Source organism: Haliotis cracherodii, unplaced genomic scaffold (genome assembly GCF_022045235.1).
Source record: "Haliotis cracherodii isolate W230 unplaced genomic scaffold, xgHalCrac1.p SCAF_15, whole genome shotgun sequence".
NCBI lineage: Eukaryota > Metazoa > Mollusca > Gastropoda > Lepetellida > Haliotidae > Haliotis > Haliotis cracherodii.
In genome coordinates, this window is record NW_027266270.1 from 27,818,466 (window position 1) to 27,831,110 (window position 12,645).

Sequence of the window (12,645 nt, forward strand, 5' to 3'; positions counted from 1 at the left end):
GTATTCTTTCAGGATTGCAATGAAGTGTGTACACTAGAAGTTAACATTTTATCACGAAGGAATTGTTATATTTAGATATAGATAAGAGCTGCAAAATTTAACTTTAGCTTTAGTTTTTTAAAAATACCCTTGTGTGGTAGAATGATTTGAAGTTTGGTAGATGTTTGTAATAGTGTTAATGTTCACGAGTTCACGTTTGTGGTAGAATTATTTTGCTGTTACTTCCAACGACTTCTAGGGAAGCTATATGCCCAATGTGCCATATAATTATATAATACAATTTACCTTTAATACGAACAATATCGCCTCGCTTTACTCCAGTTTCCTCTCGATAGCTGGTGGAAGCACATTATCTAGGTTCTTCAAGTTGTAACGTTTTTAACACCTATCTAACTATCACTGCGAGCTTGAGTTCGCGAAACTCATTTCTTGGTTTTTTTCACATTTAAAATAGCGATTCTTGCACTCGTCACACTAACTTGTGTTGCAGAAAAATGAACGGAATGCAGAGACTTGGCAAACCGATATCTGATTTTTCTGATAGTACTATCGCCTAAAGTGTAGGTTTATCTTAACGAACCGTGAATTTGCGGAATAAAATTATATCAAAATGGTTTCCTCGGGGTACTAGACGTGTCCATTATTTAATTAGGTAGTAAATGTTGTTGTACGTCCCAATCAGCAATATACCTGCTATATTACACTGGTTTGTTAATAACCTAACCTTGGCAATAAAAAACAGTAGTTAAGAGGGTTTGAGCAACACTTACGATCAACGACATCGGGGCACGATGCCACAGTAAGGTCACATCGTCTACCATCATCACCCGGACCTTTCTACAAGAGTGATGTGCTGATGACCTTTCATGTCCCTGGATTCCCCATGCATTGGGAAAGAATGGAATTTGAAATACGAATTCGAAGTGTTGCTTATTTTGTGTTGTAGACAAACACGCCATACTGTCGAAGTATTTACAAAATAGTCAAACCCAATTCAGTACCAAATGAAAGACCATGCTTGTCAAAGCCTGAAAACTAAACTTTACCTTATACGCGTGTATGCTTAAGCTTCACGTAAGAGCGTGTGCGTGTGCGTGTGCTTGTGCGTGTGCGTGTGCGTGTGCGTGTGCATGTGCGTGTGCGTGTACCGATGCGTATGTGTGTGTAAGTCTTTAATGTGAGTTGATATGCCTACTTGTACTTACGACACAAACATAGTATATGAGTAAAGGAATAGGTTGGTCAGCAGTATAATTGTACATGTATTCTTAACAAAGAGCGGTTGGGAAACCTAGTGGTTAAAGCGTTCGCTCGTCACACCAAAGTTCCCGACTTCGATTCCTCACATGGGTACAATGTGTGAAGTCTATTTCGTATGTCCTCCGCAGGAATATTGCTAAAAGCGGCGTAAACCCATACTCACTCTCTATTCTTAACAAGCTTAGAAAGTGACTTCCACGGTGACGAGATTTCAAAGTACATGTACACTTCTTTATACGATCTTTTTATCATTTCGTTGAAATCTCTTATACATGTTTATATGGTTTCATGGCGTTTCTTGCACGCAGTAGTATTCTGGAGGCGTATGTTTGTACTTCCATGCTTCAGTTGCATTCAACAAAGTAATAGTTCACATCATTATGACCATTTCCAATTAACCTGATTGCTTTCCGGTTACGAAGTTCAGGATTTATTTGTCGATCTGTGTTTATTTCTGGACGTCATTTCACATTGATCGTTATTATTTCAAAGGGAATATGCGATCTGAAATAGCACTCAAAAAGCAATAACTTGTTCGATTCAAAATGTGATGCAATTACTGTGACAGTGGGTGAGATGTGTTATGTTACGTAACAAACACTATCGATGTGCTCTCAGAGCTTCTGAATTTATTTATGGATTCACAATGCCAGTCACACATTGTGCAGGCCTGTAAAGAAATCAAACCATTGAAATTTCAATACAATTTTTTAAACAACATAACAATTTTGTACTCTCAAGAAAATTATACATTTTCAATTTTCAAACATCCAGACCCCTACATTACTGTTCAATTCTTGAAACTGTTTTTGTCAAATTCAATGTCCAAGAAATAAAAGGAGTCAAACTAAACAGTTTGTAGAAACTGTAACTACAAAAAAGTGCCAGGGATTTATAACATGTGGCGTTCACGTAATACACAGCCGGGGCCGATCTGATCTATATCCTTCCAACAAGGTTGAAAGCCCTTGGGGGCAGTTCTGTTACTCATATCTGTAAAAGAACCAAGCTAAAGTTTGCAGAGTGTAACACAATATCGATTACCCCTGAGCCTAGCAGGATTCGACAGACAGAAAGCTGCTAAATTGGAACTATGAAAAAGGTCCTGACTTCAGACTCGGTATTGCTTTAAGTATTTTGTTTAGAAACCGAATTCGATTTTCGTTGTAATGCTACACTTAGAGGTGAGGTGGCGGTTTTTTCGTACCTTCGTTCTAAATTTAAACAGTTTTCATTCAGTTCGAGTGTCATCTCAAGTTTGGAGGAAATGAAAGTTTGGACAGCAGAAGACAGCATGAATGTCGGGTAGTCTTACAATACTCCCCTAGGCCAGGGTCCGTCAAATCCAAAGTGCTCTCTGTTTTGAAGTCATGGATATTTCAATACCACTCGGGGTCGTACTTTCCCTCATTTGTCTCGGTTGTGATTGCAATGCCTATTTAATTCAGGGCACATAGTAGCAATTTCTTTCATGTGCAAATGCTTTAATTGTTGGTGAGTTTTGGTTACTGAATATAAATATAAAAATTCACCGCCAGAGTATAATAATTCTCGATTATCTGCCGAAACAGAATCCATTTGGCGCAAAAAAGCAAAATAGAGCTCAAAAAATTATATGAATTGATCATTTAAAATCAGTGATGGCGGTCGGTGTTCATGAAAAGGGAAAACATGTACTACCTTTCCCGTAGCACCCACCACTTACACAATTTACATGAAAAAGTAAGTGTCTGTTTGTTACCTGACACACCTTCTCTTTTTGCTTGTACTTCCTTTCTTTTGGAGTGCATACTGCACGTGTACAACATGAATTTAAAATGAGCGTGAGCTGCAATCTGATTGGCTTATTGGGATGCAGATACAACTTACAAATCTTCACTTTTTACAAGTATACGTTTTTCCTCACTCCATGATTTGAAAGAATGTGCCATCGAATGAATACCACATTAATCAAATATTTCATTTGATCATTTTTTTAGAACAACTCCGATTGAGTTAGGGTTTTTACTAATTCAGACTGATTCAAGTGTCACGCAAGCAATTGACGTAATCCATTGTAACATGACATCATTAAATTCCTGAATGACGCCGTGGCATTCTAGTGTGACGTTCACGTCACATAAGGAGAGTGCTACGACAAATTACTGATATCGTTTGTATATTTTTCATGGTCGATAAGTTCCCCAACCCCCATACTGCTTGACGAAGCTTTTCTTTGCATGTAAATAATAACATGGTCTTTATTTTTGTTTGCAGTCAGATTTGAAAATGAAGAACACGAAATTCAAAGATTTGTGGATTATCTGAAGAAGTCCTACCCTGCGGAATTTCATTCTTTTGAAGGGAGGACAATGGAGGATATTATCTACAAATTGCAGAGCAAAATCAGATTAAGAAGTGAGAATGATCTATACTGTTTACCTTGCAATTGTAACCAGAATCACACCATATCTATGCCAAGCCCTAAGGATTACACGTTACTTAAAGACACAACTAAGCCCAACGGAAAACCTGTAAATAGTTCCTCCAAATCTTCTCAAAGTGATATTGTGACTACAAAACCCTTGACTAGTGGCATATTGGACGATGGCGGGGGTGGTGCTACCCATTTTACGGAATTGCAAGATGGCAATAGTGTGATTGAAAACAGGACAACGACAGGTAATGATACAGTTGTTCCTCTTGACCTCAGCAAAGTGTTTGTCTTGGAGATTAACAACGTTAAGGAGAGTTTCTTTCTTGTGGCGGAGTACTACCCAGAACATGTGGCTCAAGACACGACGAAGCATCAACATTTCCACAGCGAGTACGAGAAAATACACGAAGTCTCCACTGGAATCCACCTCGGGAGTCTAGCGATACTGTCAATTATGGTAATCGAGGTAAGAGAATCAATCAGTGATTATTTCACGTTTTAAAGGGGGAATATGCTCGGCTAATTGGCATTCCAAGCAAATTTGATCCACCTCGGTCTGCCAGTTCAAATTTCATAACGTGTACCAATTTAACAGTTATTACTAACCCTGATTACACAGTTACTATGTCTAAGTTTCACACATGGTATTAATTACAATGTCTAGAACTGGGCAGAAATGGGTACCAGAGCATTGAGTATCGTCCTCCTTTAAACGAGTGGATGGAGTGAGGAGGACGCCTCATTGGGGTTATAAGTTTTAGATTGGACACTGGTATGCCTTATCCTCATGTCTTCGTGCCGAGAAAGATTGAACGAATTTGATCCCGATGTGGCCGACTCAGGCAATTCAAGAGAAATCTTAATGAAATCAATGGGGATTAGTCTTGCCCAGAGAGTAATAGTGTTACACATTTCACAGAGTTTTCTGAGCGTTCTACAAATGATGTATCTTTTGCATGGATTTCTTTTTGAACATTTGGCAACCCTATATAACCCTTGTGTATGCAGTTGGATACAGATAATGTTCATACCAGTACCTTCATTTGTGGATGTCCAGTAGTAGAAGTAAAGCCAAGAATGTCCACACATGTTTTAAGAGAGATTTAGATCATGGTCTGACAAGATCTCTTGCAAACTGTGACCTTGCCCTTCACTACTGCCGGGCTAGGATATGCTCACCTATTTCGTGAACACCCTGTGTCACCATTTTACATTGTCTTGCGAACACCTGTTGTCACCATTTTAATTGTTTTGCAAACACCTGGTGTCAAATTTTACTGTGGTTTACAAACACGCGGTGTCACCATTGACAGTGTTTCAATGATGTTACTTGGCCGACTTGCCACTTGAGTTTAGGCTCTGGACCGACTTGCTTCCATTTTGTAAGACTGTTGATTCTGACAGTGATATGAATAACTCAATTGACGTGTTTGTTGTAAGAAAAAAACTTGTTTTTGAAGTGATTAATGAAATTGCACTAATGTTTAACTGCACCTCACGGAGCATCTTGAGACGAGTTATTGACGTGTGTCAACCTTTTTAGTTTGAAGTAAAAGTTTGCGGATAAAGATCAAATCTTTGAGAAAATGAAGGTGCTTTTGATTCAAGTCACACGCATTCATTCTCTGCATGTATTCAACGGTTAGTTGATAGATTATCTGTTTTGATGTCGGTGGTGTTCTTGGGCATCATACACAAGAGAAATTCATTTGAAAGCAAAAGAACCTGTTTTCAAATTTGTTGGTATTATTGACGTGGGAATTCCATTTGGAACAGACGACGTTTATCGACATTGTAAATTAAAAGCTATCTGCGGGCGCTTTTTGTGTATGCGGACGCAAAAAAGTTGTGAGATAGAAATTGGATTACTTTGGAATGTATCGACGTCAACAAATAATGAATGACGTCATGTGTTCCATGACAACCGAACCCTGATTATAATTATGCAGACGAACATCAATAAAGAGCATGTTTTCCCTTATATTATAATCGAAGGGAAAATATCATCAAAGCGATGTTCATGTTTGGCAGCAAAAAACAACTTTCACTGGGAATTGATATTTTAAATGAAAAGCATCCATACGCCGTGAATAGGCCTATATCGGTATACATAAACTTTCGCTATTTTCATCAATAACATGCCTTTTTAGTTTGATTCTTGAATATTTGTATATAATATAATATAATAATATTTGGACATAATATAATTTTTCCGGATACCAATCTCGTTACTATTACACAGTAACCAAGCTATTTAAATACATGTATTGTATGCTAAATTTGTGTACTGAAACATCAAAATATGTGATTATTCGCAGAGCATCATTTCTAATTACTGTACAACTTATTGTTAATGAAAGTGGGGATGGTATTTACATAAAAACAAAGATTCATTTAAATCATTTGGTTAGAGTAGGCTACATGTACCCATCACGAGAACACATTGTCATGATGTGGAGAAAGAATCTAAAAGGTTTTTACTAAATTGTTTGAACATCATTTCTGTGTGTTTGCTTTGTTTTACATCTGACCAAAAAGGCTACCAAGTTCATCCGATATTTGTATTAATAGAGCGTCGGGCATTGTTTTGTTGCTCTTGCAACTCAAACAGTAAGTGGTATATGAACGATATATTCAAGGCTAAGAAATGTAGACAATTGCTTTGATTAGTCTTGTGAGAAGACATTAAGGCAAGAAGTAGACATTACCATAGGCTCCAGCTGTGTTCATCCTCTTTCTGATCTTGTTCTTTAAGCATATGAACTTTCCAATAGTTAACTTTCCCTTTATGTAAGCAATGTTCTTGCAACATTTTGGTGTCTACATCTCCGTACTTTGAGGTACAAAAGAGCGCCATATCAGTCATTCTAAAAAAAGCTCACGTAACTGATTCAGAGTCAAAAGTGCGTTTAACAAGAGTGAGTGAGTGAGTATGGTTTTACGCCGCTTTTAGCAATATTCCAGCAATATCACGGCTGGGGACACCAGAAATGGGCTTCACACATTGTACCCATGTCGGGAATCGAACCCGGGTCTTCAGCGTGACGAGCGAACTCTTTAACCACTAGGCTACCCGACCGTCCCGATACAGAAAGAGATACTAATATGCTTCATCAAAACTATAAAGGAAAACATATGATAGAGTGAATGCTTCATGAAACATGAACCTACCCTGTATCATCATCAGACGTTTCTTGTATTATAAAATTTGAACGGATATGTGATCCTGGAGGAAAATCCAATTCCTATTTTCATTTTATACATGTATCTTCAGTTAAAGTAAGAATAGTGCATAGTTGCTATCACACGTTATCCTAATTGCTTCTGTGTATGTTTACACTGTTAACTACTTATTTATTTTATTTACTTATGTCGTGGTGATTAGTCAAATAGCATCGACGTAAATAAAATCATGTGTGTAAAACCTGACGCAATTACATTTAACATGTGAAAACCCAGCCAATTTTGTTATTTCAAAGACTTGTACAGTTACAGAGAGCATAACACGTGAACACCTGGTGTCATCGCTGATTTGTACTGATTCATACATGTAATGTTCACTCATATTTTGCATCTTACGCCCAATGGCATCTGTTTCGGCGTGTTGATACTACTGATCTGTACTTATGTTTGAGCTGCATATGTTGCAGCGTTTGTACACCATAGGTTCTCATGTTTGACCTATATCTGCACCTGTGCAAATAATAAGAAACACGGGGCGGGGTAGCCTAGTGGTTAAAGCCTTCGCTCGTCGATTCCCAATATGGGTACAATGTATAAAACCCATTTCTGGTGTACCCCGCCGAGATGTTGCTGGAATATTGTTAACAACTAAAACCAAATCACGAATGTACATATCTGTTCTATTATTTTACCATAAGATACACCTCCTGTCCATAGTACCACGTGGGTAGCACGTGATTACCATATTTGTCCTTTACATCCATCATCTCTTTATAAGGCGAATAGCCATAATATTCAATTGGTTTCTGAGCTGCACACAGTGGAAATGGAACCTCGGTAATGCCAGTCCTCTACCAACGTTTGGGCAGAAATTATTCGTAATTTTACAGCCAGCATTGACGGAGATGAGAACCTTGCCATCATTCCTAAACCAACATGAAATAACGACTGGTAGAATTGATTAGAGCCCGAAACTCTGCTGCATGACCCAGTGGGATCTACAGCTGTGTCGAAAATAGGCGCGAATGTCGCTATTGATCAAACTTTACGGCAAGGATGTCTGAGTGTCGACTTTTGGCAATGCTTCAATCACCCCTCTTGATCATGTCTGTGATTTGCTATGTATGATTGATTACTCAAAGTTGATCCTTGCGACATGCTTTCATTTCTTTATCATTACATAATTAGTTCCAGGCTCGAGTAGTTACGCCGGGCTCAATTCTCCAGATTGAGGCTACTTAGCCGTTCATTGGGCTGTTGCATAGGTAAAGTGGGTCAACAAACAATTTGTATTTAAAAATCAGAACATATCGTATACTTTATTTGGAGAAACGGTAAGCGCAAAATATCCAGCACCTTGTCAGAGTGTTAATAATTCTGTACAAAGGCAGCTTACTCATAATCTCTCCGTGTTGAGCCTCTGTATTTTTCTTTTTATCACCCTGTCTATCCTTCTCACTATCTCTATACTCTCTCCTCACCTCCTCTGATTCTCGAGTTTTTGTCACTTTCTGTCCTGTTTCCCCTTCCTCACTGTAACGTTGTCTTCTGTCTCCTTTCTCTCTGTTTCTCTGTGTGTGTCTGTCTCTCTCTGTCTCTCCTTCCTCCTATGCCTCTCACTCTCTGAGGGCCCCACTGTGTATACTCGTTTCTTATTTTCAGATTTTCTGTAACGCAGAACAACTATGCCTCCATCGATCTTTCTTTCCGCCCCTTTGGTTCTCAGTCTCTTGCCTTTCAGCCCCCACGCCTCTCAGCATCTCTGCCTTCAAGGTCTGTCTGTCCGCCTCATCCCTATATGTCATCCTCTGTCTGTCTGTTTTGGTACACATAGAGTAGGTGGCGGGCTCTACCGGTAGAGCAGGATATGCATACTCATTTCGCGAACAACTAGTGAATTTCAGTGATCCATTCACGCGATTGTCACCACTACTTTGCCTTTTACTTCCAGTTGAATCTGTTTCGGTACATAATCGAGACTGATTATTTTATTTGTTGACGTATTGTATATAGTAATGTTCCAGCATCGCGGGGGACAACAGAAATTATTTTCACACTATGTACCCCATCGGGGATTCGAACCAGGGCCTTCATCATGACGACCGAACGTTTTAACCTCTAGGCATGATGGCTACTGTGTATCATACGTTAATATGGAGACAAATATAGCAGTGAAAATGTTTCCCGGCGATTTGTTAATTATATATTTTATGTATTTGAGATATTTTATGTCAGGTCTTCTTCAGAAACGTAATTACAACGTCCGTCTATTGAAATTAGTAGCTTCCAAAAGATACACTTAATACTTCTTCATCTTTGATTGCCATTGATACGTGATGTAATTACCTAAACGCAATGCTTTGTTTCCAATGAGAATTGCCGTGATTAATTTGTCTACCGCGTGCCGCAACCTGTTGTAGAAAACCAGTGCTTTGCAAGCATTCATCGTTCCAGTAAGGAAACACTGACGAACTCGCGTTCATATTTTTCACTGACACTAGACTAAGAGTATCTGGTTTATTATATAGGGGATTGGGCGCCAGTCCCTGATTAAACGCCGGCATGCATTCGATATTAGAAGACGAAATAGCAAATTACACAAAGCTGTAATGATATTTTCTTTAATATCTCTATTATTTGTTTTTTGTCACTTTACTCGAAATGGCATTACTTTAAGATTTGAAATTAAAAAACTGTTCGTTGTTATAGTTAACGATGATCGGAATTATTCCTGTTGTTAAATCATATTTTCTAAAACCATTAGATGAATGATTGCAAATGGTAACGCTAACCTGAATAATGATAGATGATTATTGAAATGAAATGATTTTATAATTGAACAACTCTTTTTCATTTCCGTTTGATTTTCTCGCAGTTGCATGAAAATGCATGGACATGAAGAAGTCAAGCTTCGAGGAGTGTGCGAATTAGGCAACCAATTTAGCACAGCTATACAACACCGGCATGTGTCATCAATTTCATGTACTTGAAAAATTAGTGATCGATAGTATGAGCACAAACAAATGTAAGATGACAAACAATCAGCCAGTTTCAGCTGCTAGTTGTTACATCCTGGTGACCACAAACCCAAACAATATCCGTATCGTAAATATCATATGGAAGGAATATAAATTGCAATACATAAGAGGGGTGGCTGAAATGTTCCGAGTGTAAATATGATGGACTGCGTTGATGGAGTTGGTTGCTAATTATATTTCAATACAAGCCCCGCTGACACTGTCTGGATCCCAGTGGTGTAGAAGGCTTGCTCCTGGTGGTTTAAACAATTTATCCACGGCAGAAATGACGTCATCAACTTTTTGCATACTTGTCAGACAGTTCTTTCTTCAAATTTGGGAAAAGGCTGAAATCTGATGGTGCCAAATCTGGTGAATATGGAGGATATGTGGCAACAAACAAATTTTGGAACAACACACCTTTACTGAGCTTCTCACAACGTTTTGCCTTGACATTCTCAAGCAGTTGCCAAAGCAGATTAGCATAATATTCCCCATTAATGGTCTCACCATTTAGGGATGGAGTTCACCAGAACAATTCCTTTGGAATCCTAGTAAAACAAAACCGTCGCCACATCAGCTGATGGAACAGACGTTAGCTTCTTTGGAGGAGGAGACGTTAGATGTTTCCACTGCTTTGGCTGTAAGTGGTGAACCCAAGACTGATCTTTGGGTCAACAAAATCAGCTAAGTCTGCTTCAAAACGATATAGATTCACATATGATATGATGAAACTGGGCTGTTTTGGATCAGTCGTCAGAAGCCTTCGAACCCATCCTGCTGAAACCGTTATTATGCCATTCAGTCCTCAGAATATTCTCTACTCTCTCATGAAAGATGCCTACTGTATTGGCTATGTGGCGTGTGGCTTCCTCTTCCACTCTTGAACGCCGCTGTCCACCTCTTGACAGTGGTAACGGAAGGAGCATCATCCCCTAACGTTGACACGATGTCTGCATGCATGTCTGCTAGAGTTAGTCCTTTCTACAACAGAGAATCACAAGTCACTTTGAAATCTGCAGAAATATGCTGCCTGGTTTTGGCTCAAATGCTGTCTGTTAAGGGTGTACTATACACCCTTCGTAGTTATAGGCTCAGAACTCGTATTTGATATATTTGTAATGACACAATGACCATCATTGTATTTTCATTGGTAAGAAGTTTGTCATTTCCCAGCGGGGTATATGAAATTTGTGTCTTATCTGTCAGCGGGGTATATGAACAAAATTGCCCATTCAGTCACCAATCAGAACCGAGTATCTTAGTGCAAGGTAAGATAGGTACATTTACAAAAAAACAATCTGAAATATCGATCAGCAGCAACTACAGTATATATTACATTGACAAAGGTATATTGTTACTGTGTGCAGATACCTTAAGTGATAGTTAAAAAATACAAATAGTTTGGGTAAGACTTCCGCCCGAATCCTCCCTCCAAAACGAATATACATGTATGTATATATACCTTTAAATTATATATATTTTTGGGAGGGATAAGGGCGGAAGTCTTACCATAGTTTGATGATATGGACTACACTGCTTCACATGATGATCAATAATCTAAGTTTGAACAAGACAAGCCTCTCCTCAAAACCGATCAGGTTGTTTCATGTTGTAATAGTGCATATTGGGTAAATACAAAAATTCATCACAACAACATTTTCTTTCCTTTTAAAGAACATCAAAATCAAAGCAAAGCTTTTGAAAGTCTATGGCTACAACCCAATTCACCTCACCACTTTATATCTGCTAAAACGAACATGTGTAGGGTCATGGAATTCTTAAGCTATGCAATAAATAATAACATGGTAACAGTAACTTACACGTACGCTCAACAGGCCAAATTTGTTTCTCTACTCATTTTTAAATATTCAAATATGTTTGCTAGAGAACTTCATTACAACTTGCACTGGGTTCAGAGATTTTCAAAATAAATTACATTTTACATACTGGTGCTGAATCAGGGGGAAAAATCTTACGATCTTGCCAATATTTTATTATCTCTTAAACATCTACAGAGGTGGAGGAAACCTTAGACCCGTTTCCAACATAGCCCCAAGAGTTGTCTACCTTGTTCGCCAGATTCCATCGGAGAGCCTTTATACCGACATTTGTCAAGCTGTAAAATGTTTTGTTGTTTATTTATTCAGCTAGTTCCGTCCTTTCATTATCCTGTTCTGTTTTTGTTTTCAGACTTTCATAAAGCTATTCTGTGTTGGTTTAAAGTTTTTCAAGAAAAAGTTCGAGGTAAGTTGCATGTGGACAATACATATTGAATATCATTGTGATAAAATGTAGAATAAACTCTTTTCTTAGTTTATCTTTAATGTTATTGTCATAATGGACATGGAGTTTTCACACCTTAATTATATAATTATACTTGCTTTTACTTGATGAGTGCAACTGCTGAGCAGGACATGCTTACCCTTGTCACGAACACTTGATGTCATCACTGAGTTTTCAGTAAACCATTCCTTTTTTCAAGACTATATTGCATTTACGCCCTGTTTCGGCAGATATTCGATACTAATTATTCTTTGGTAGTGAATTTACACATTGTGTAAAATATTCTACTCATCAGGAGTTAAAGAACATCCTACTGTTTCAAATGATTAAACATAATCTGTCATGGTTGATGGGTATTGCAACGCACAGCTTCGAATTGTGGGTGCTCTTTAACTTGTTTTGAGAAGTACTAGTATATATCTGACTAAACTAAACGGTGTTATTAAACGTGTTACATGAGGTCCGGGCACCTGTCCACAAATA

At 38.2% G+C, this 12,645-nt stretch overlaps 1 protein-coding gene across 7 annotated transcripts in view; it reads left to right on the forward strand.

Moving 5' to 3' along the window:
- Positions 1–12,645, forward strand: part of LOC139462447 (uncharacterized) — a 66,816-nt gene that overhangs the window by 41,421 nt on the left and 12,750 nt on the right. For all 7 annotated transcript variants that reach the window (XM_071244168.1, XM_071244169.1, XM_071244174.1 and 4 more), the window contains 2 exons: positions 3,517–4,142; positions 12,070–12,123. In XM_071244168.1, coding sequence (XP_071100269.1) covers positions 3,517–4,142; positions 12,070–12,123 — 680 coding nt within the window. The remainder of the gene's footprint in view (positions 1–3,516; positions 4,143–12,069; positions 12,124–12,645) is intronic.